The sequence below is a fragment of the Solea solea genome, chromosome 7, assembly GCF_958295425.1.
Source record: "Solea solea chromosome 7, fSolSol10.1, whole genome shotgun sequence".
NCBI classification, from domain to species: Eukaryota; Metazoa; Chordata; class Actinopteri; order Pleuronectiformes; family Soleidae; genus Solea; species Solea solea.
In genome coordinates this window covers 21,674,579-21,699,623 of record NC_081140.1, presented here as the reverse complement: position 1 = coordinate 21,699,623, position 25,045 = coordinate 21,674,579, and the positions used below count along the sequence as shown (strand labels likewise).

Here is a 25,045-nt window from a genome sequence, read left to right as displayed (position 1 = left end):
CCTACATTTCAATCTGCTTGCAGCCACATTATTACCACAAGAGGGCAGCGTGAGGCACTGACCAGGAAAACGAAACCAAATCAACTTCTACAGTAAAATAATGGAGTTTAGAGCTCAGTATTACAATGATCTACAACGTGTACATAGTAATATTAGGTGTGAGTTGTTAAGCTGCTGTTAAACTGTAACATGTTCATTTTAAAGTCCAGATTCTGTTAATTGTCATATCCATGTTTCTGTTTTACAGATGATGGGAAATCTTCTTCAGACAACAGCAGCAGTGACAGACTCTCACTCTCTGACCTGCAGGTAATCAAACACACCTGCAAATGATCACATGATCATTTTAGTGATTCTGCTACGGAGCTGCTGAAGACACAATCTAAGGCAGTTTAAGCCATTTTAAAGAAACAGTTTGATGGGATTTCAAATGGTTCACGGTAGAGCTGAAACAATTAATCGGTTAATCGATTATTAATCTGTTACTAAATTAACTGACAACTATTTTGATAATCAATAATCGGTTTTAAGCTTTTTTTATGATTAAAACAAGATTTCTGATTGTTTAAGCTTCTTAAATGTGAATGTTTAACACAGAAATCATTACAAGTGAATCATTATGAAAATAATTCTTAGTTGCAGCTCTAGTTCACGGTAAGAAATTAACAAAACCAAATATTTGGTATATATTTTAATATTTTAAACTGAGTATAATTTGTAATTAAGTAAAAATACCTTTTATATTTAATGTTAAAAGCAATTTTTTTGTCCCTAAATGATCCACCATATCAGTTGAACTTAATCTAATTCGAGCAATCAGACTCTTCATGGTGTCATTTAAACTTAACAAACTATGTATTAATAAGGGCTGAAACAATGACTCAATTTATTGATTATTAATTGATTACTAACTTAATCGTCAACTATTTTGATAATCAATGAAGATATTGAGTGTTTTTTTTGTTTTTTTTTAAGAATTAAAATAAGTTTGGGGATTTTTCAGCTTCTTAAATGTGAATATTTTGCGGTTTCTTTGCTTCATATAAGAAAAAAAACTTAATAATTTTGGTTTTTGGACAAAACATTTGAGAACATCATTTCCAGGTTTGAAAAGAACTAATCAGCTGAAAATAATTGACAGATTCATCAATTATGTAAGCAATCATTAGTTGCAGCCTTAATATTAATCCTGTTCCATGGCTCCAGCATCAGTGTTGTGTTAACATTCAGCCTCTGTCCTCCAGAGCCACACCACCCTCTCTGACTCTCCTGCTAAAAACAGGCCCTTGTGCTCCCAGCAGGCTCCTCCCGTTTCATTTACATCTTAAGCATTTCGCCGATGCCTCATCCTGAGCAGCGTAGTGGGAGGAAACAGCAGGAGCTGCTGCAGAACCATATCCATAGCTTTACATTTATAGCATCACATTTTTAACGTCGGGCTGCCACGGGCGGTGCTGTGTGAGACTTTTAGTATACATCTTTCATAAAAGGATATGTTAAATTATTCATAAGCTAAACTGGGATTCACTTCCCCACCGTGGCAGCTTCCAGTTTGCAAACATCACTCGTAGGACAAGAATCTAAAAAGACATTGTTCATTCAGACCATGAAAACTTTGACCAAAAGAAATCAACAAAATCTATTCACAGAAACGGTAACCATGCAAAAACCAGGAAACCAGTTGTTTATTGAAAGACAGGAGCAAAAAAAATCCAAACTATTCTTAAACTAATTGAATGACATCATATGTATCAATACATTTATTAAGCCTCCAGCTTTCATCTCCATCCCTCCATCCCTCCCTCCCTGATTCAGTGCTCCACTCACAGACTGCAGGCTGAGCTGCGTCCAAACAAAGTGCTTTAGTTAGTTTTGGCCGTCTGCAGTTTGTAGTTATGGCACTCGGCGTTTAAATCCACCCCACTCTGTCCTCCTGTGCATACAGTACGTACAATCATGCTACAGGACATATAACGTGTGTGTTTGGTGCTACAGAATTCCTTTAAGTCAAAATAAAACAAGACAAAACTCATGTGATTTGAGATGATTTACATCAACTAGAAAAAGAAGGACCTGATACATGAAAATGTGCCTTTTTTGTTCAAATTATAAATATTTACAGGGTGTTTATTTTCATAAGAAAAAAATATAAATAGATTTTTTTGGGGGCGTGAACTCTTAGTTACTTAATCAGTTTCAAAAACTGGCATTATGAGTTATGACCAGTGCATATTATACTGAGAATTTAATTCCAGATGTTTTCTTTTAAGTCTGAGCGACAATATAAATACAGGATGAAATGATCAGACATTGAGGAGGAAGTTAGATTATTTTCGCCCCAGACAAAAGACAAACATAGCTTTGAGAGATTAATGTCTGACCTTAAACAACGTTGTACAGAAGTGGCACATAGAGCATTTATGGCAACAACACATCTTTAAAGTTTGTCACATGAAAGAGAGAAGGTTCTCATGCAAATGTTGCATTATATTAAATATCCAGTTTGTAGGAAAAAAAAAATCACTAAGTTAAATCACTGAGATGTTCACACTTCAAATCTCTTCCAAAAGCATCTCCTTTATCTCTGGAGAAAGAGCAGGAGCGTCTGCCTCATCCGTCCGTCCGTGCGTCCGTCCCTCTGTCGCGGCCCGGGCCAAGCTGACATCAGGCAGCACAGCCTCTGGCCTCATTTGGTCCCGTTGATATTTTCCACTTGATTACTGCTTCATGCTGTTCTTTATGGTCCATCTCTGTCCGGAGCAGGGCTGCAGCACCAGCAGGTAGCCAAAGTACACGTTTGCTGGCACCACCTCCAGACAGCGGCCGGTCGCTCGGCTGATAATCGATTCATTCTGAATTAGGAGGAGAAATGAGGTTCTGGTTATAAAAGTCATATTGTCTTTAATTGTTAATTAAAAGACTTAATAACATAATATCAAGGTTAATGTAACGTAACAACTGCCACATTATTTTGAGAAAATATAAACAGTAATGGAGAAAAACACCATTAAATACATAAATTCTAAATGTCTATAAATGTGTGTTTTTTTTATTACCAATAACAGACTCAAGTCAATTTTATGAGTCTTTGCTAAAAACCTGGCAACCTTACAGAAGTATTTCACAACATACAATCTACTGGAGTGATTAAAAAAGCATATTAAGTTTAAGGTACTTAAAATTCTCCTTCAAGGTCGGAGATGAAAATCTGACAACATAACAGAAAGTAATACTCGAGGACAACACAAATCTTAATTCTCAAACTCGTCACCAAACACCAAAACCGTCTCCTCCGTACCTGAGAGAAATGCCACGTCTTCTGCTTTACGTTGGCGATCTTGTCACAGTTGAGGAGCTGAGGGAAGCTGCTGACCTGGTCGTCCACCACGCAGCGAGTGTCCTCCCCGGTGCTGCCCAGAGGGCCAAGGAACAGCTGACCCTGTCTGGTGTAACGTCCTATCTGCAGGAGGAATCACAGATGGCAAACACGTTTATATTAGAAAATTATTTCTATAACAAAGCCAAAGTTATGCGGTAACAGCCTGAGTGTCGTAAAAACCCTGAACAGAACAAATTCAGGTGTGAAAAATGTCTGTTTTTTATCCAATTTGGTTATTTTTGCACATCCCTTTCTTTCTTGCTATAAACAGAAGACAGACTGCATTACAGGGCTGAGCGGTGGAGGAGCTGACATTAGCTGACTCAGCGCTTTAGCACAACATGCTAATTTTCACCCTAACAGCAGAACTCTCTCCTAAGAGGGTTTCCACTGAGCCTTTGAGAGAACCCCAGCTGTGAGTCATGCCACAGCTTAAAAACAGAGTAATGAGTTGTTTGTGTCTTTTAAAGAAGGAAAAACCGTGTCAGTGTTGCACCTGAGGGCCCCATCCGTGACACGGGTGGAGGGTGGCCGTGTGGTTCTCCTTCATGCCCTGGTCCATACATAAATGGCTCACCTTCGAGTTACGAATCTGAAATCAAACAAGATGATCAAACATTAAGACGAAGATGCAACAAACTAGTATTTTCATAAATAAACAAAGTCTTTTTTTGGTCCATAAAATGTCAAAAGTGATGATTTTCTCAAATGTTCATGTCCACAAACCAAAAGTATTCATTTTACATTCATCACAATAGTTGGCCAATTACATGCATATTCAAAGAACACGACTCTCACTGTGTTTGTCAGTGTAGCAGTGCTTTGTTCTCATGTCTGTGGTGACACTTAATGTGCTTTCAGGCAGACGCGGTTCTGGTTCTGGCTCCTTCCTGGAGTCTCAAAACCTTGGTCCCGTTTAGTGAACCAGCCCGCGTTCACAAGTTTAAAAAGGAACCAAAGTGGGAGGACGTTGTTCTGTGTTACTCAGGCGGAAGTAAACGCAACACTGGTGTCACTACCCGATTTGCAGTGCACATGTAGAGGGGTCCACCATCTTGGGAGGGTAGGTATGGCAACTCTACTTGGACAAATATCAGAAAGACATTGCATCGCTTTTTTTTCCCCCAATGAACTTTATTTACATTTCCATATTATACAAACAAACGCTTTCCTCAAAAGGTGTGACAAACGCTAATCAGCAGCTGGAGTTAGCTGGAATGTTTGTATATGGAAATGTAAATAAAGTTCATTCGGGGGGACACAAAAGCTGCCTGCGATGATATGTTTTTGTGACATTTGTCCGAGTGGAGTTGCCGTACGTAGCTGCACAAGATGGTGGACACCTCTGCATCTGCAGCGCGAATTTGTGCAAGTCGGGTCGTGACAACCAGGCACATAGTTCCTCTACTTCCCACTCGTCTTCACAACCCACAATATGACACGCCCACTGATGATGTCACGGTTGGGCGAAGAAGAACCAACTATTTTTTTGGTTCCAGCTGAGACGTAATTCTTTTTTCAGTTTGAACACAGCAACTGGTTCAAAATTAGGTTTGTGAGCCAGAACCGTCAGAGCCCTGCCAGTGTGAAAGGACGATGACCGCTACACTAATAAAGCAAGACCTGGACCTAGAGCCAACCTTAACTTTTAACCTTAATTGTCCTGAATCTTCCCCCAACAAAACCTGCCACGTTAAATGCATATAAGATTATTTCTGCTCCAGTTATTAGTGTGGGAATTATAAAACGTCATAGACATAGATCTGTATTCAAATGCAGATTAGTTTAGAGATACCAGAGACACTTGCTATGTCGAAATATGTTTCATAAACTCCCTCACTGTTCGTTTGTTCTTCATTTTTGCACCAAACCCACAGATAAGCCAGTTTCCACTTTGCTCTTTTCTAACCTCTTCACGTCCACGTGTGACTTCTGACTCACCTCGCCGTAGAACAGCGTGTTGTTGTACCTCCTCATCTCCGGGTAAACATTGTCGAGGTACCAGTCAAAGCTCTTGCACTGCAGACTCTTCCTCAGGGCGACGCGCTGAGAGATGTCTCCGTAATCAATGCCGTGGTTCTGCGTCGCGAGAAATCGTTACACACCTCTTTTCTTCTCAATATCAACAGTTTAAACAAATGCTAAATAGTTGCTCCTGATATATAGATCCACCCTCTCTCACCTCCATTGGTATGTTCCAGGCCAGGTACACATTAGATTTGTACTCATCCATCCAGACCTCAGCCACGCGCAGAGAGTTGCGTCGCGTGGTGAAAGCTATGTTACTGTGGTACGGTTTTTTCGTCCGTGCGATGTGAGCCACTCTGGAACAAGGCAGCACCTCCATACTGCCTCCACACAGCCACGCCTGCAGGGACATGACAGAAACAGGGACAGAACAAAAACTACATTAAAACTACATTTATGCTTCTTTGCCACTGCGTGTAGATACATAAGCAACTACTTTTACTTCCTCCCTTCAAGAACTAGGTGTCTCAGGCTCTGCACTTACCCTACTCTCATCCTATCTTCAAAACCGAACATACAGAGTAATCTGGAGAGGATCTGTGTCGGAACCCTGTCCTCTAGCTACTGGGGTCCCTCAGGGTTCTGTCTTGGGCCCTCTCCTCTTCTCTCTATACACCAACTCTCTTGTTTCTGTTATTCACTCTCATGGTTTTTCCTATCACAGCTACGCTGATGACACCCAACTCATTCTCTCTTTTCCCAGCTCCGACACACATGTAGCAGAACGGATCTCCGCTTGTCTGACCGACATCTCTCAGTGGATGTCGGTGGAATGTTAAAAAGCACTTATTGTAAGTCGCTGTGGATAAAAGTGTCTGCTAAATGACATGTAATGTAATCACCATTGATGATGTTCTAGTCACTCTCTTGTTTCATAGATCTTTTAAAATGAGGTCCCTGATGTCAGCAAATATTTCTCCTGACATTTTTCTGGAACTTTTCCTCCCAGCCCCTTGTCAAATTTTAAGAAAAATATCCAAAGTATTCCCACGAGAGAACACACAGCAGGAAAACCTCTAGAGAATTCACATTGTCGCGTCTCCTTCACGATCAAACCAGGTGCCTTCCCCTCGAGACACAATTACTCAAACAAGTGCAGCAAAGAGATATTTTATATTTTTTAAAAATAGGGCAATTCTCTTTTTGAAGACTCTTCCCTATTTCATGACTTCTTAACGGCACTTATCACAATAACATGAATGGAAATTACAGGAGACATGAGGATAACGGTGGACAGCAGTGAAATGAATGTAATTCACCTTTTTTAACTCATTTTTAATTCTGCACTTCGACAGATAATAAAGTATCCTTATATAACTGTCTTGCAGTTTATCAGCCATCATAGAATCACTATATCGTGATAATATCGTCATCATAGTGCATGTAGTACTGTATGTACTATAGAGCTGCAACTAACGATTATTTTCATAATCGATTAATCTGTCAATCATTTTCACGACTAATCGAGTAATTGATTGATCCATAAAATGTCCGAAAACGTTAAAACATGTTGATGCAATGTTTATCAAACCAGTCAAACTAAAGTAAAATTCAGAGTAAAATTTTAGAGAGAAAATAAATTTCACTTCTTCAAAGTCCATTTAACAATAATAAATAGTATCGTAGCAAGTCTTGGCAAAAAAAGAAAATCAAAGTAACCAACGACAAACTCTCCGCTCTCTCTGAGTGTACATTCGCTTCCCTCTCTGTGACCTATTTATCTCCACTGCCCTGCTGTGAGCCGTGCACACACACACACACACACACACACACGACTGGTCCTCCACAACTCTTAATGGGGCCTCATTTATCAGCGGTGTCGCGCTACGGTAGCCGCTGCTCCACTTTAAACCTACAGAGGTAAAAGCGGGAGCGGCGGCGAAAGGGAAACTGGGTGACACACAAACCCTGATGCCGAGTTCGATGTTCTCCCCGCCGTAGACGTCCATGCCAGAGTCGAGCAGGCCCAGTTCCCTGAAGTAGTCGCGGTTCACCACGAAGGAGCAGCCGATCATGGCGGGAGTCCTGCAATTAGGAAAACACTCAGTGTATTACTGATATTTACGCCTCTGTCTGTGTGTGTGTGTGTGTGTGTGTGTGTATGTACATGTCTGCAGTCGGCCGTGAGGACACATTTTGTCCTTGTGAGTGCTACATTGACATTATTCATGTGATTAAAAACTGGCGTTTCTACTCCCTTTTTGGTCAAACACCAGCATTACTGCATTTCGCACATAAGAGTAACGAATTACTGACCTAAGCTTTAACAGAAATCATCCATCCTGTGTGTGTGTGTGTCTGTGACACAGATCAGTGCCACAGGTGCACCCTTGGTAAATTGCTGTGGGAATATATGGAGGTCATACAGTAGTGATAATGGTGCACAAGTCACAAAATAGACCTTTTTTCTTTGATTTTTGTTCATAAAAACGAGCCAAACGAACTTTCAAATGTGACGTATTTCCAAATTTCACAAATTCTATCTGATTTAAAAAAATGTGGTGTACTTTTGGCTCAGATGTGTTTACATAGTTGATGAAAATGCCTATAGGTTGTGCTGCACACTCTACAGTGTATTGCACATAATTATAATAATAATTATAATATAATAATAATTATTCTGTGTATATATACACGTTTTAATATAGTCATGGAAAAAAATCAGCCTAAATGCTTTGAGTTCTCAGGGTAATGTGGAGGAGGTTGACTTGAAGTTGACTTGCCTGATGGGAGCAGACATGTCCCCCTCGTCCCACCACTGTTTGGGTGGGCTGATGTACATGCACCACAGCTCCCAGTTGTAGCCGTGGCCCGAGTTTTCGTAGCGCTCCACCTCGAAAGTGTCGTGCTTGATGTTGTCGATGGAGGGCAACAGGATTCTCTTGTGGTCCTCTTTTATTCTGGCCAGGACTGGCTCAGCCCTAACACACACACACACACACACACACACACACACACACAGTAAGGGTCCCCTAATGGCCAGTTTTGTGGAGAGTGTCGACCCAGTGGTCGTCCAGTTTTGTCATCATGAAAAACACTACTTTTAAAAATGTGACTTTTGCGACTGCAATTGCAAAGTAATTTTTCAATAGAACAGGATGTTCATTTTGTAATTTATAGTCCTATTTAAAGGTGATAAAACATGTCACCTATGAGTGGACACCAGTGTGATTTACACAGTCTTGTATAAAGTACCTTAAAGGCAGTAAAAGGACAAGTATCTTACCAGAAAATGACTTTGGTAGAAGTTGAAGTCACTTTTTTTATAACATTATTCAGTAAAAGTCAACGTATATGATATTTACTGTACTTAAGTATGAAAAGTGCTTTCCTGATATAAGATCTCAGTGGTAGGGCGAGATGCAGCGTGTGAATGGGTGAAAACTGTAGGGTACAACAGCTCGTCAAGATTATTATCAACTCTTCTTCTGATTTTATTTGGTAGTAGGGAGTAACAAAGATGGAGTGAAGTAAAAGTGAAAGTTGCTAGATTTTAGATGTATTTAAATGCAAAATAATAAAGCAAGAAGCAGATATACATAATAAACCAGTGTGTGTGTGTGTGTATAATGTGTGTGTCTCAGGATGTACATTTTCATTGTTTGCAGAAGTTTTGGCCCTCGGGGAAAACTAACTGAGGATCCTGAGTTAGAGACTCACTAAAACACGGCACACGACTTTCTTTAGATCTTTTCTCTCTCTCACATTGTACCAAATATTTTACAGATTCTATTTGATTCAGCTCCATGCAGCTCTGGAGGCCATACACATAAACATGGGTATGGAGGGATATATATGTGTGTGTGTATATAAATAATGTGTGTTTATGCTGAGTGAAGTGGGTTGTGTACACACTCTAAACATACACACTGAGCTGGAAAACAAATGTCAGGCTCACAAAAAGGTGTCAGCGGGATGTGCTCCATTCAAGTGTTTATGTCTCAAAGACATCAGCTTCATTTTCTAAACAACCGCTCAAATGTACTTTTATGAACAGACTTCCTGCCAAGGGCATTCTTTACTTCTCGTTTCTGTTGTGTTTGTCCAATAATGAAGATGTAATGCCCTACAGTATCCTTCAATCCCGTTTCTACGTCTTCCTTCACTCCTTATCTTCAAGCTCCTCAGGTGTGAAATTGCCTGGTGTTTCGTTTATCCTTTCATTCCCCTCGTTCAATTGATTTCTTTTTTTACGACGCGGTGAAACTTTCTTTTAAAAGGGCGATGCGTAAACTCCACTGTTGTTACTGCGGTTACTGTGATTTGTAATTCGGCGAGTCTTGTGCAGTCCTCGTAAATGGATGAAAAGACGTTTTTTTAATCCAGACAAAGAAACGCACTCTGCACACACACACATGCAAAGGCGTTACGATAAGAAAAAGGAGAGACACTGTGTTGATGCATTGTGAGCAGAGTTGCTGTGCAATAATCAGGAACGATGAATGTTACTCAACTCGAACCGTTGTGGATCATTTTGTAAGATAAGACACTGAAGGAGTTCAGTGTGTATTAGCTTCTGAGAACGCAGCAGAAAGAGTAAATCACGGCGGCTCCATCTTTAATCGTATGTGAGGCCCTTAAATCAACAACGCTGTGACTATGACGGCTATATACTCTGCATCTGCACTGCCCCCAATATTCCTGTGACTATTTCATCTTACAGATGTGCTGTGCACAGTGACGCCACCATGTTTATGTGTAGACCATCCATCATAAAAATGAGATTTTAGAAAAACTTTATTTTTATAAAACTATATTTATTTTTATATCCAATTTTGAGCTGGCTCACTGGAGTTGAATTTGAATTTATTCAAGCATAATATTAAACTGCTAATAACTATAATTTGACATTGCAATCAAGAAATAATAATGTGCTTAACGACTAACCCTAAACGGTAAATGAAAAATAGCATTTCGGGTAAAGAGCTTCTACATACTGGTGTAATAATCATTACAGAAATATAAATGCGGTTAATTATGGGCATTTGTGGCTTTGTGTGGTGGTCTAATAAGATTCCAAACTTTCCTCACCAGGACGGTGTAAACTCCACATGGGCGTCAAAAAACCCCGTGACTTCGGCAGTTGCGACCTTCCAGCCCTCGATTCTGGCTCGGATCAGACCCTCTCTCTTCTGGTTCCTGACGATCTTCACCAGACCAGGGTAACGCTTGTTCACATACTCCTCCAGTGGGGCTTTGAGCTGCTCTGCAGGGCATAAAAATAACTACAGGTTAAAAAAGAGAGAGCGGGAGAGATGGTCCTTTAAATCTGCACTCACGGCGTCATCCTTCATGCTGACAAGTCCTTGGATAACATTGTTGCAGCTCTGCCAGCTCCAGGTTTACAGCACAGTAGTTGACCCTGACCTTTGAACTCCAACAGAAGTGGGATAATTTAAAAGAGTAACATTTTATCTTGCCGTTTGGATCAGAATTAGGCCATAAAAAGAAACTGCATGACAGTTTTGCCATTTAAAAAAAAAAGTGATTTGCATCTTTGGAAATCGGCCAGACCGTCATGTGCACGGAGTGTAACGGTGACCGTCTCCTTCCAGAGTCGCTCTGCTCTCAGAAGCAAACTTCCCGTCTTTAATTACTGACATTTCACAAACCTGTACAGATTGTCATACAATTACTGATATTATGGGCGATGTTTTCTTAAAATATAATTGATGCTGTGGACTTGTGGCTTCCTCTACAGGAGCATCTTTGACAGTCTTGAAGCTTGGGTGGTGATAATATTGTGGCTGAAATTCAAAATCTTCAGTAAATCACTGGGAGTTTTATCCTGAACACTGTCACTTTCTTGAATGAAATGTTATCAATAAAGATTCTGCAGCCAGCCTTTAGAAATGTTGTATTATTAGCAGGGTTGAACGATTTTTAATAAATACCTTATTATCTTGACTGAAATTGTAGTTGCGATATAAGAGGTAATGGTTATTTTTACATCATTCTTCTCATTTTCATTTGAAGAACATATTTAAAAATGATTACTGCGCGATATTTGTGCAGATCTGTGAGAAACAAAGATGTTTTCTTCAGTCTATAGAATAAGATGTGCTTAAATGAGGACAGTATTTAACATAAAATGGTCATTTGATACACATTTAAGAAATATTGCGCCTCCTGCCATTTGAAAATTGCAGTAGTTTCGATTAAATTGCTCAGCCCTAATTATTAGTATGATTTCAAATGAAGCCTTTAAGGTGTAACGTTAAATTATGGATTAAATCAAAGAATCTTCTTTTAAATCAACCAGTGATATTTCATTGTCACTGTTCAGTCAAAAACCACCACAATGGTTTAAGTTCTGACAAAAAGACACACACACACAGAGAAAGAGAGAGAGGAAGAGAAAGATGACATTGTTCTCTTTTCTTCTCTTCCCTCTGGTGTTTTCGGAGCTCCACACACTCCAAACAGCACAGAGGGGAGTCTGAGGTTTCCTGGGCGTCAACAAACGCAGCCACGTTTGATCTCTCAATCAACTCATCAGCCGTTTCCCCTCGGACCAAAACACCCACAAACCTTCTTCCTCTGGATCACACACACACACACACACACACACATTTAGAAACTCCCTTACACCAAAACACATTTCTCATTCCCGCTTCTTTTCGCCCCCATATTACTCTCCATCTGCCTCTCTCTCTCTCTCTCTCTCTCTTACACACACATTCTTGATCACAAACTCATTCTCTATGCTGTCTCTTCCCTCTCTCTCTCTCTCTCTCACACACACACACACACACATACACTGTGTGCGTCTCATGCAGTGATAGTGGCGAGTGGTTTTTGTTTGCGTGTCTCCGCCCTCAGCTCCTCTGCAATCTCTTCCCCCATGTGATTGATAGCTGGCGTTCAGCCAAGCAGCAGCAGCAGCGTCGAGGGATGTGAGCGAGAGGAGAGTAGGCAACAGTGGCAGAGGTCTCTCTCTCTCTCTCTCTCTCTCTCTCTCTCTGTAACTGTCTCTCTCTCTCTCTCTCTCATGTTCCAGAGGGTGAGGCCGCTACATGTTTTTCTTTGTGCCAACTAATAGAAGAGTGCCATGGAATGATGGCTGACACTTTTTTGGTGCAGACCTATTCTGCTTCACTTCAACTCGGATAACTTGCTTATCAATTCCCCATCATCTTAGTAGAGGTCGACTGACATTTCACAAAGAACAACAATAATAATAATAAATCATTTGTCAGATAGATATTTATTCTTATTATTAGAATTAGCATTCCACCTTTTATCTGGATGTAAATAGTTCAGTAATGTATTCTCCTTGGTTCCTCACTCTTAAAAGAAAGGAAATGGACTTGAAGTATCCATAAGACCAAGAGTCTGCTTCTCTTATTATCGTCTTATAAACATAGAACTCTTGGCTTTGAACAATCTCTTAAATGAACTGTCATTGAAAGCATGCATCTGTTCTTCCCAATGAAAAGGGTAATTGCAAATAGTCACATGTCATGATAAAGAGTGAGACAGACGTCCACATTACCCTGTCTCCCCATCACTGATGGTTTGGATCGTCCTTGCATACAAGGCTGTGTAACACAACAGTTATTTTATTTATAATTTGGTTTGTAAGCAATCTGTTAACAACAAAAAAACATGTCAGTGAAAGGTTTTAGGCCTTATAGGTTCACTATTACTATTATACCATCATGCACTCATAAATGTTTTCCTCCCAAAAATGTATTACTTCCACTAGCGCGACACCACTGAACGTACAAATCTTTTCAATTAACTGATTCTAATGATTCAGTACATCAAAAAGAACTGCTTTACAAGTCACTCGTTTGTGTGTGTGTGTCGCGTATATAAAACAAAGCCGGAGCAGTTTCATGCAGCCGTGCTGTGATGACCCTGCCCACGTTGAGGTGGTTCTATACTGTAATGGAAAACCAACCAACCCGTGTCGAGTCGAGGCGAGGCGGTACTATGTATTGTGTGATGTATAATTGCTGCAATGTGCATTCGTGTGACTTGTTTATTGTGCAAACAGAGGGGAAAACGGTAGCATATAGCGGCCACCGGCTAACCCCCGATTTAAACCATGTGATGTGTCTCCTCACAACAGGAACCAATGGGGTTCAGGCTGAAACAGACAGTGAGGGAAGACAGTCACAGGAAACAGGTAAGTTTTTGTCTTTTGTTGACAGGACATTATCAGCCTCATTCTTTTAATCTTTATATTTCATCTTTTTCTTTCCTGTTTTCTTGTTGTTTGTCTGTTTTCCATTTTGTTAGAGTTCTCTCTCTCCATCTCTTACCAGAATCCATTATCTTGTATTACCTCCCTCTCTTCTGTGTCCAACTCATTTATCTTAGAGCCTCTCTGACTCTCTCTCTGACTCTCTCTCTCTCTCTGACTCTCCCTTCATTGTCTTCAACCACTTCTTTCATCCTCCTTTTCATTTTGCCTGTTAAAAAAACCCCTGTTCACTATTTTCTTTTACCTCCATTCATCCTTTTCTAATTTCTCTCCAACACAGACATCATATTTCCTTCATACCTTTTTTTTTCTCCATGATTCCTTTTTTTTCTGCCTGGTTTCATCTCCTCTCTCTCTCCCTCCCCCTCTCTCTCTCCGACCCTGCATCTCACAGCACCTGACTTGGCAGCACTGACCAATAAATAAGCCGGGGACATCTCTCCTGTGACATCCAATTGTGGTGTTCCACTTCTATCTGTCTGCTCTGCAAAAATTTAGCGCCATCAGTCACTTCCTGAATGCGACGCCTCAAAAGAAATGACCCCCGGGCTTTTGTGAAGAAGCCGCTCAACGCCTTGTTAAGGCGACAAATCAACCTTCCGTCCCGCGGTCGACTCTTATAAGATGTCATGTGACTGCATGTTCATGAATAACACGAATACATGTGTGTTCAGCTCAAGCCACAACCCACAACTGCTTATATGGTCATCCTGGGGGTGTGTGTTTATAGTTGGTCACATCTTCAGGTTTTACAAAACGCGTTTTTCGTGCTCTTGCTGAGTCAAAGTTATGATTCATTTTATGTCGCATTTTTTATTTTAAAAACTGGAGGAGTGATAATTGTGCAGAAGTCACGAAATAGACTGTTATTCTTCTATTTTTGTCAAAATTTCAAATATTCACTCCGATTTCAAAGATTAAGTACTTTTATATAAAAAAAACAACAAATATTTCATCTGATTGCCTATAGGTTGTGCTGAAAAAACAATACAAGACACTATATTGCACATTCTTATAGCCTCTATATAAGTTCTAATATAGTAAAGGGAAAAAAAGCAGCCTAAATTCTCAGTTTTGATTAATTTGATTGATATAATAGTTAATGTTTTGTGGTCAATTCATTCTAAAATAAACCTTTAAAAACCAAAGCAAAAGTTATAGAAATGATAGTCTGATGCTGAATAAATTTTTTCTTGTCCTCCGGTTTCTTCCAACATGGGAATTAGGTAAATTGAACACTTTAAATAGACCATATGTGTGATTGTGAGAGTGGATGGTTGTTTGTCTCTGTGGCCCTGTGATGACGACCCCCCGCCCATCGCCCTCTGTCAGCTGAGACTGGCTCAGCTCCCCCCCCCCCGGTAAAAGATGAAGATGGAATTTTTATTTCCATTTAGCATTTGGTAACACTAAAAGGACATTTTCCAAGAATGTAAGACACGCAATGCAGACAAAGTCAGTGAAAAATCAATACTAGACTTCAGGCATTATCATCAGGAGCTGCTTCACGTGTCTCTCTGTGTTCTTGTCCTCGGACAAACAAACAAGGAGAGAAAAGGAAATCATTGCTCTCCACTCACCGTCATCGCTGTTGTCGTCCACCAGGATGATGTCTTTCAGCAGGTGAGCTGGCGTGTGATTGACGGCTGAATGGACTGAGCGCAGGATCACGGACAGGGCCTCGTTGACGAAGATGAAAATGAGGGAGATCTGCGGGAGGTCTCTCGGGTAGCTGACATTTCTGCATCTGCACAGAAAACACAACCAACTCTTAAATACAACATTTGCACAGCAGCGGCCTACAAACCCAACATTCTGAGCTTGACTCGCTTCACTTGCTGCCGTCGGTACCATAGAAGAATAAACCGCCTCCATGGCGGTGCTGACATCTTGTTCAGTTCGGCTGAATATCTGCAACTATGTGCTGCTTCCTGTTTGACTGTAATCACCAGGAGTTTTTCCCCCCTAAATTGGTCTGGTCACAGTGTGTCTGCTGCAGATAGAGGCCTATTTTTACTGCTGCTTAGTTGGAGCAGCTCTAATGAAGGGGGAAGATGTCGGGTGACACAGCAGCTTTAAGTTTAGTAAAAGTGGGAGAGGAAACACCTTCTTCACTCACTCGTCTCGTTCCCTTTGATCACTAATATTATTTCCATGGGAAATTAAATGTTTGATTATGCAGCTTTTTTGCTTTTTTTGGCAGGACTGACTGAGCAGTGGAGGACGGTAGAATCACAGCAAGTGTTTTTACTTTTATATCTTACTAACGTTAAGATCGTGCAGCATAGCAGTGCTGTTTATATTAGCAATAATACTGTAGGCATGTTCTGGCTTCTTTAATCCTCTATTAGAGCAAAGTGAATAAGAATCTTTGTAGGGCTACAACAATGAATCACTTGACCGATTACTCAATTAATTGTCAACATTTTGATCATCGATTCATCGGCTTGTGTTTTATTTAATATATAAAAACAAGTTCTGGGGTTTTTCAGGTTAATTGTGAATATAATATTTCTAGTTTCTTTTTTGGTTTGTGGACAAAAGCCATTCCGAGGTTTAGGAATGACCAATCAACCTTTTTCAAATGTTTTATGTGGCACCAAACAACTTATTAATAAATCAAGAAAATAATCAATGTTAGTTGCAGCTAACTACATCATATTGAGGTTTGGGAAACACAGCATTTTCGGACTTCTGCGGAATAAGGAACTAATCAGTTGATCGAGAAAATAATCAACTGATAAATCGATAATGAAAATAATCATTACTAGATGCATGAAGCCTTCACTCTTGGAATAATGATCTTCTACCTTTTACCTTTTTTTATGAAAAGTATTTAATAATCACGTTTCATGGTTGAACTGTGAACTGTGGTTTGACCTGGTTCTGGCCTTAAAACATTTTTACTATGATATTAGACATCACTTAATAATAGGAAATGTACTTCCTGAAACTCATATACGAGTAGAGATAGAACCGTTTAGTACATACAGCTGCCAAAAAAAGTCACATGTGTCGAGGAAGGCAGAGGAATCTCCAGGAATTAACGGACTGAAGGGAGCAGATTAAAAACCTCCATCACACTAATATAGTGAACACACAGTATGTATAATGTACAAGGCAGGAGACGCCAAAGTAATTATGGTAATAAGTAAGAAGGGGGGGAGGAAGGAATGGTGTGAATCAGTGTGACTGGTAACAGCAGTGTGTAGCAGGCAGAGCAGAGCAGCATGAATGATTCAAAGTGTGAGAGTGTGAACTTGTCTGTACGTGTCGTACAGCGTCATTGATACATGCCAGTGTCACTGTGCGAGTCAGCTCATCAGCTGGTGACTCTTCCTTTAACTTCCCGGCTTCTTTATTTATCAGCCCATATTTAAAAAGGTGGAAAATAAACCCACAATCTCTCACTTTCACAGTTGAGCAAAAACCTACAGCGTTTCTAATTGGCACAACCTGATCTTTGTTTCTTTTCATCACTCTCTGTCTCTTACTCTCCTCTTTCATCACCTCCTCTGGGCTTCGTGCTCTACAGGGACCACAGGTTACTGTAAACATCGCAGACTCTTCAGACTCTGGCTCACACGCTGCTGCTGTTGCTGCTGCTGCTGTTGAGCCTGAAGGTATCACACACACGTCAACATGCCTCGAGTGTCACTTTGATCCCAACAACAGAAAAGAGAGAGAGACACACACACACACACGGACCAGAGACAGGATCTTTAAAGGCGAAATAATAGACATAATATCGTAGGTGAGTTGGAAAATGCCCAATACTAATGTTCTATAACGGGACACATCACCACCTAGTGTAGTGGAGGAGAACAGGCTTCATTCAATCATTGGGTAGCCAATAATCAGACTATTGCCCTGATTCGGACCATTCAGATTATGAAGTTTGCATGAGTTGCTGCATTACAAGCACTGTAAAGAAAAATACAGTGATAATGTAATAAAAATTAGCACTTGAGTCCATTGAAAATGTAATAAAACCTGATAATGTAATAACTTCCCGATAATGTAATAAAGTGCATTTCCCAATAATGTAATACACTTTTTACCAATAATGTAATAAAGTATTACATTAACAGGAGGTTATTACATTATCACGTTAGCCTTCATTTTGCAGGTCCTGATAATGTAATAATTCCCACATATTGTAATAATTTAACAGCAGACCACCGTTACTTGGGTTCAAGTGGTGATACTGTGTAAGCAACGCAAGCTCGAGAACTCTAGCGCCACCAACAGGACAAAGTTGGACATGCATGTATGTACATTAACTTTTGACTTGTTCATCCGTTTTTGATGTGATATGATCACACTCACTGTGATCAGGTCAAAGGTCACCAAGTTATTTGTGCATCATCAGAATGGGGGTCATAAGACTATGTGCCAAGTTTGGTTTGGATAAATAAAAACCTTGCAGAGATATGAGCTAACTTCCTGTTTAACATCCCCCCAGAGGTCAAAGGTCACCAAATGATGATGTCATGAATCTGAACAAGTCAAAAGTTAATGTACATACGTGCATGTCCAACTTTGTCCTGTTGGTGGCGCTAGAGCTCTCGAGCTTGCGTTGTTTACACAGTATCACCCAACCTGTCCTCCAACTGAAACGTACATATAGGTCGTTTTTTCAACCCCTGAAAACGTACATATAGGTCGTTTTCTGAAAACGTGACTGTGGGTCGTTTTTTTCAAACCCCTGAATGCGACGTAAAGGTAGTATTTTCAAACTCGAATATGCACAGATGTTACTGAGGGTAGGGTTAGGGCAAAAAGACAGGGTTAGGTAGTAAAAATTAAAAAAAATATTAAAAAGGTGGTATCGTTAGGGACCGAACCATTGTCGACCGTGCTCCGGCGCAGCGCTCTCGCTACTGAGCCGACTGCTGGTGCCGACATCGGCGAAGCCACTAGATACGGCGTCTAAGGCGGAAGTGGTTGCTGTTATGTATACAACCGCTAGGGGCGCATGTTTTGAAAACGTAAACATAGGTCGTAATTCCTGCATACGACCTATATGTACGTTTTATTGGAGGACAGTCTCGTATCACCACTTGAACCCAAGTAACGGGTGGTCTGCTGTTAAATTATTACAATATTGGGGAATTATTACTTTATCAGGACCTGCGAAATGAAGGCTAACTTGATAATGTAATAACCTCCCGTTAATTTAATACTTTATTACATTACTGGTAAAAAGTGTATTACATTATCGGGGGCGGGACTAGATAAGCTTTTGCTTCTCCTGCTTTCCCTTTCGGTTATGTGTATTCTGTGAACTACACTAAGATGATGTGTGATGATGAGGGATCTAACTGACATGACAGAAATAAACATATAAATAAATAAATAAATAGGGAAGTTATTACATTATCAGGTTTTTTTACATATTCGATAGACTCAAGTGCAAATTTTTATCACATTATCGGGGATTTATTACATTATCAGGTTCTACAGGACATTATAATAGAAGAAGATTAAGACACATGTCTGTATAAAGTTCCACGTCTTGATCTGATTATTGCGTGTTTATTCAGATTCAGAAAACTTTATTGGTCCCAGATGGACAATTCATCTGCAGCTTCCCACACACAATTTCCAACAGTTCACACATACTTACACGCAAACATACAGACATACAGCAGATCACGCATTGGGAAAGAAAATGAATGAATAAGGTTACTAAAATTAGTCAAATTGACTCAGATCCAAGTTTAGTTGTCTGATAGCTGAGGGTACGAAGGATTTGGAGAACCTAATTGTTCTGCTCAGGGGCAAAAGAACCAGTAGCCACCTGAGGGTAGAAGCATAAACTCAGATGCCAGGACGTGATGAAGAACATTGATAATGATTTTAGCTGCCTGATCTCCCCCAGACTGAACACAGGTCCCTATGTCTGACCCCAGTCATTCTGCAGCAGATGTTTACAACGCTGCTGAGAGCATTTCTGTGCTTGGAAGATAAAACACTGAACCAACAACAAGTATGACCTTATTCTGTTTAAGGTCATCAGAAAATGCGGTTTACATTTTGTTGTCCATGTAAATGAAGAAGCAGATTTTCAACGTTTATGATTAGATGCCAGCATGGTGCATCAGAAATGTAACATGAACGTCAGTCAACCATGAAATTGAAATGAACACATTTCTCACTTGCTGGGCCGGTGGTCTGGTATGTTGCGATCCAGAGAGATTCTGTCACTGAGGTAGGCGTTGTAGCCGTACTTCTCCCTCAGGTTTTTGGCGTCGCTCTCCTCGGCTGGAGACAGCGTGGCGGGAAGGCCGCCTTTCCCCCGGCCGCCAAAGCCCTCAATCAAGCCCAGAGATTTAGACAGACCTGCGGGAGACAGAAAGGGGAGAAGATTGGATGTCGGGATATTTTAGTCCGTTCAGTAAAACACTCGGTGGCTCACAGCTGATAGCCTGCCTCCCTGTCACAGCGCACACCTCATAAGATACATACAGCATGTAGGCAGCCACTGTCACAACAGGTGCACGTCAGAGTGTATCATTAATGCCGGCACAGATTCACATAGAATACCATCTATATTTTGAGTAAAACAGGCCTGTACCTGAATACACTCAACCAGACCCTGTTTCATGGTAACATTTAAAAACATTTCCTTTTGAACACAAATTCAAAGCTTTCCACTCTTTTAAATTAGAGGCAGAACGAGTGGATTTGTGGGCAGCAGAGTGATTTCACTTACTATGCTTTACTAAGAAAAGCCTTTGCGTTGGCAAACATCCTGCTGAGGTCACCAAACCCTGACCTCTGACCTCCCTGGCACACATTAGTGTGAGGGGGCTACTTAAAGGAAAGAGGCTTCAACAATGTAATCAAGGAAAAAAGTAATAAATGCATCAGTTTTAGTCAAAAACTAGTGGATAACCTGGCAATATTGCAGCAAAAACAAAATTTTGTATCACATTTAAAACACATTTTTGTGATTTTTGTGACGCTACAATAATCAACACTTAATTGCTGCAGGTTTGCACAGTTGGGGATTCAGACTTTGTAGCACACAGAGCTGTTATGCTCAACACTGTTCAGCACAATACACTTTAAAATATGTGACCGTACATTCACAGTAAATCCATCATCCTGTGTCCCAGATAGTCTTCTGTGAGAGTAAGTTAATGTGTCATCTTTGTAGTAAATTATTATAGTGAAATGACAGCTCATGTGACATAGTAATACTGGGATTTCACATTACTTCCGTGTATAAATCCTGCATTTTACTGTCCTAACAATAGTTATGCCACACATTACTGTCATACTGGCAGCATTTTCCTGTGTACTGTATGTTACTTTTACAGTTGTTATGCCATATATTTTTTAACTTAGTTGCCTGTACAAATAGTGCGTTTGAGAATAAAGTTACAGTACTTATGTCACATATTGTTGTGATTTTGCAATGTTATTAAATTCAAATGTATTTTACTGTAACTTTAAAGTAGTTATGCATTATTTTTATGTAAAAATACTACCACAGGAGTTATACCATATATTACTACGATTTAACATATTATTTTCTCTATATACTGTATTTTACAATAACTTCACTGTAGTTATATATATATATATATATATATATATATATATGATATATTATATATAATACTTTTTTGCCCCAGTAAATACTGTATTTTTACTGCAAATTTAAGGGGTTATATAGCTCTATATATTGCTGTATGCTGTATTTAAATGTCACTTTTTAGTTAAAGTGCACAGGAATAATGTCTTTTTTTTTTTTTTAGCTGCATTTTTTTGTTCCATGGGGGTAATTCAGATCAGGTGGGTATTCTAGTTTAAACGCACACTGCACTTTACCGTTTAATTGCCTGTACACCACGTCCTCCAGAGAGCTTAGTCTCTTCAGCAGGACCTCATGGCTGATGCTGGGCCCCTGCACTGTCCCGTTCCCCCGGGGCCTCTTCCCGTCAGCCGGAGCCTCCAGACCGGCGGGCCGGACGCTGCGTGTGTTGCACTTGGCCCAAAAAGTCATGAAGCCGGCAACGGCGAGCACGTTCAGCACCAGTAGAAGCCTCCATCTCCTAAACACAAAAGCCATTAAAAAGTCACCGGTGTCCGGGCTCTCGAGATGAGAGCAGGGCAGTGAAGAGGGGCCACGGCCGGTGAAAGAAAAGCTGCAGTCGGGGTTAAATCCGTAGACCTGAGCGCCACCGAGATGATACTGCAGTCCCGAGTCAGGAAGCCGCTCTCTGTGCGTTCTTCACCGGTGTGTTATTTTAGGAAGCGTCCGATGAAATATGTGGCGCCTGGTCATCGGTCTCCATCACCGACACTCGCAGCCTGGAAGTAACCAACAAAGAGACTCGCTTATGTTGCGCTTGTGGGAGCAGATCCGCTCCTTAATAATTAAACAGTGAGGAGATGATCGGGTCTGCGCGCAGGAGAACACGTCCAGTCCTCGCACATCATCACCATCGTCGGTCTCCTCCTTCACCACCACCACCACCACCTCCTCCTCCTGCTCCTCCTCCCCCCGTCACACGCCGTGATGATCTCAATGAGGAGCAGCTGCGCGGATTAGACGGAGGAGCAGCAGGAGCAGCGGGAGGAGAAGCAGGAGCAGCAGACCCACACACACACACACAGCGCCTTACGTGTCAGGTTTGGAGCAGGTGTCACTACATTGTTCATCACATTATTTCTAACACAATATAATATTTACTGTGCATCGATCAGCATTTAAAGCAGCTATCTGTTTTAAAGTGACAGTCCAGGTTTTTTTTGGAGGGTGGTTGTGTCAGGTACTGCAGTGCCTGACACAACCACTGCCTGCAGCTTCGGTGTTATGTCTTATTTATGGCCGGGGCGGAATGGGACAGAAAACACTTATGTGTCATCCTATATTAGCTGAGCTGGTTAGAAGTTGCCCTTTGAAGACAGAGTCCTGGGTTTGAAACCCAGCTGTGACCGATAGATATGTTATTCCTCTCATATTATGTTATTAATATCTGACTAATTTTTTTTTATTTGTTCATTTCAAAATAATTGTGACAATGAAAATGAAATTATTCTTAAACAGTGCATTTGTTTGTATCATTTACTGTTAAAAAACACCTAAAAAAAGGTCTGAAGGGACCAGTTGGGACTCCAGGAATATTCACATTATCAAATCTGGCTCTCCTAGAAAGTTTGGACACCCCTGATGTATAAGATCAGTACACTCTAAATAAAGATGCGTTGTTTTTGGACACAGTCAATGTGTCAAACGTAAAATAACACATGTTGCGTGGTTTTATGCACATCATGTGCTGCTCTTCAACACACCAGAATGTGTTCCGTCATTGGCCAATCACATTGCCGTCACTGCCGTCAGCATTTGTTTTACACAGCTCCCGCTCGCTTGGCAGAGACGTCTTCTGGGATGAACCAGTGATGAACAGGTAAAACTGAACTTAAACAACATGAGCGTTGTGGCTGCTACTATGGCTGTATTGAATGCTGTGTAATGAACTAATGAACTGTTAACTTGTGTAGCTTTAGCTAGCAATGACTTGTTGTTGTCATTTAGACTTAATACACAGGAGAGTTATTTGGGTTGGAAGCATAATAGATTTAAGTATAGCAAAAATTATATTATTCAAAAAGAAGCCTTGCGATACATGAGGGATATTAGTCCTTACCTTGCACAAGTGGTTTGACATAATCCAATTCACTGGTTTAAGTGCATAATAGTTTTTTTATTTTGAATAACGAATGAATGTTAAATTTCAAACTAACTTAATACTGGTCGAAAACGTAGAAAATAAAGGAATTCTAATACATTGATGCCAGGCTTGTCGGTGTCATGACTGTTGTTTTGTTATAAATGCAACAGCCTTTTTGAACTGTTTGGTGAAAGTCGAGTTAACTTATTTTACTTTAAACAAGAATGACAACTATTGGGTATAAGTGAGATGTTGAAAATGATTATATAAATCATCAATACAAGATTTAAGCTAAATGGGTTTTTCATCTCTTATGTCACGCAACCCTTCTGATAAACTTGATATATTTAATTATTGTAAAAAAATGGGAATATTCTATGATAAACATTAACATTACATTCTTGGCAGGTATTACAATTCTATACTTGTCAACATTATTTTTTCTTGCTCTGAAATTCGTCTGTACACTATGTAATGATACTTCTTTTTCTTTGCAGTTGCCCAAATGGAGTCCTGCAAAAGGCAGTTACAACGGTTTCTGAAGTACAACAACGACTTCAATGACTACATTGACTGTGACACAAGTACAGTCATTAATGAATACGACAAGTTCCAAGTTCCCTCCAAGAGGGATTTGTTTTTCTATTTTGTAGAATGACCTTGCTGCACAGCTGAAATCTGTTCTGGAAAAAAGGCTCCAGACATACTGACTGAACACCAACTGACAGGCACACTGTCCACCAACAGCAGAAAGAAGCTTGTCAGACTGTGATCTTGTAGAGAAACGTGGATTGTAAATTGGAGACTGATTTTTTTTTATAATATCATCAATACCACAGCAGAAAGCCTCCACATCACCAAACTTTGGTGTGTGAGGTTAGAAGCTAAGCACAACCCTCTCAAAAGACAAACACACGTCGTCTGCAATTTTAACAACATATCAAAGACTTCTGACACTGATGAACCAGTCTTTGGAGAAATAGTTCATATCCTCCCAGGTAGAAAATGGCAAAATGATGACCACTTTTATATTTATTATTCTGTTAAAAGAGTTGATGAGTTTAAATGCCTTGGAATCTGTCTTCACAGCTCACGTTCCAGCACTCTTTACCACAGCCTTAGTCATATAGTCTTTACGTGTATAGATACTTGCCTGCCTTGTTGCCTGATGTTTTTCTACCTCTGCCGGATCTGATTGTCCTCCCGTGTACCGAACATCTGCCTGGAAATAAACTCTGTTCACTGACTGAATCCTGCCTTTGAGTCCTTTGTTCTGCCTTGCCCTTCATGTAAACGCATACCTGTGTTAATTATTTACACATTATTACACATCTATGTGTTAATCGTACACAGACAGTGTGTTAAAACATTTACACAAGTGTCCCAAGTTCAACTCATCAATGAGTAGGAATTTAACACAGGTCGTGTTAATTTTGACACATCCTTGTTAAGAGTGTAATAGAGAAAGAATCACAGCTTGGTAAATAGGAGTTGAACTGATGTGGTAAATACAGAACTCCATTTCACAGCATTTAAATGTGTGAATTTGTGCAGAAATAGGTCACCCAGATAACTGGGATGAATCAAGGAGTTGGGTAACTCTGCAACTTAGTGCGAGACATGCCAACACTGATGTGCAGGCAGCCCGGGAGGAGAGAGACAGCCAGAGACGGAGAAAAAGAGGTATCATGAGATCAAAACCAGCACTAGATGGTGAGAAATGAGGCGAGAGACAAA

The 25,045-nt window shown here is 40.3% G+C and overlaps 1 protein-coding gene across 1 annotated transcript; it reads right to left on the bottom strand.

The window, feature by feature from the left end:
* Positions 1 to 1,642: 1,642 nt before the first annotated feature.
* galnt17 (polypeptide N-acetylgalactosaminyltransferase 17) lies at positions 1,643 to 22,113 on the bottom strand. Its single transcript, XM_058633853.1, has 11 exons — positions 21,462 to 22,113; positions 19,781 to 19,964; positions 15,200 to 15,366; positions 10,439 to 10,613; positions 8,131 to 8,328; positions 7,315 to 7,432; positions 5,562 to 5,747; positions 5,321 to 5,458; positions 3,876 to 3,971; positions 3,299 to 3,460; positions 1,643 to 2,852 (listed from the first exon to the last, which is right to left on the bottom strand). Exons 1-11 carry the CDS (start codon positions 21,700 to 21,702, stop codon positions 2,718 to 2,720), a joined length of 1,800 nt encoding a protein of 599 aa, XP_058489836.1. The 5' UTR covers positions 21,703 to 22,113; the 3' UTR covers positions 1,643 to 2,717.
* Positions 22,114 to 25,045: the final 2,932 nt, after the last annotated feature.

Bases quoted from the DNA above. Each gene is read 5' to 3' on its own strand.
- galnt17 (XM_058633853.1), bottom strand. From the start codon at position 21,702: ATGGCTTTTGTGTTTAGGAGATGGAGGCTTCTACTGGTGCTGAACGTG. The intron at 3,972-5,320 runs GTGAGTCAGAAG...GTTTGATTTCAG, and splicing joins ACACGCTGTTCTACGGCGAG to ATTCGTAACTCGAAGGTGAG. The intron at 3,461-3,875 runs GTGCAACACTGA...TTCCTCCTGCAG, and splicing joins GTCACGGATGGGGCCCTCAG to ATAGGACGTTACACCAGACA.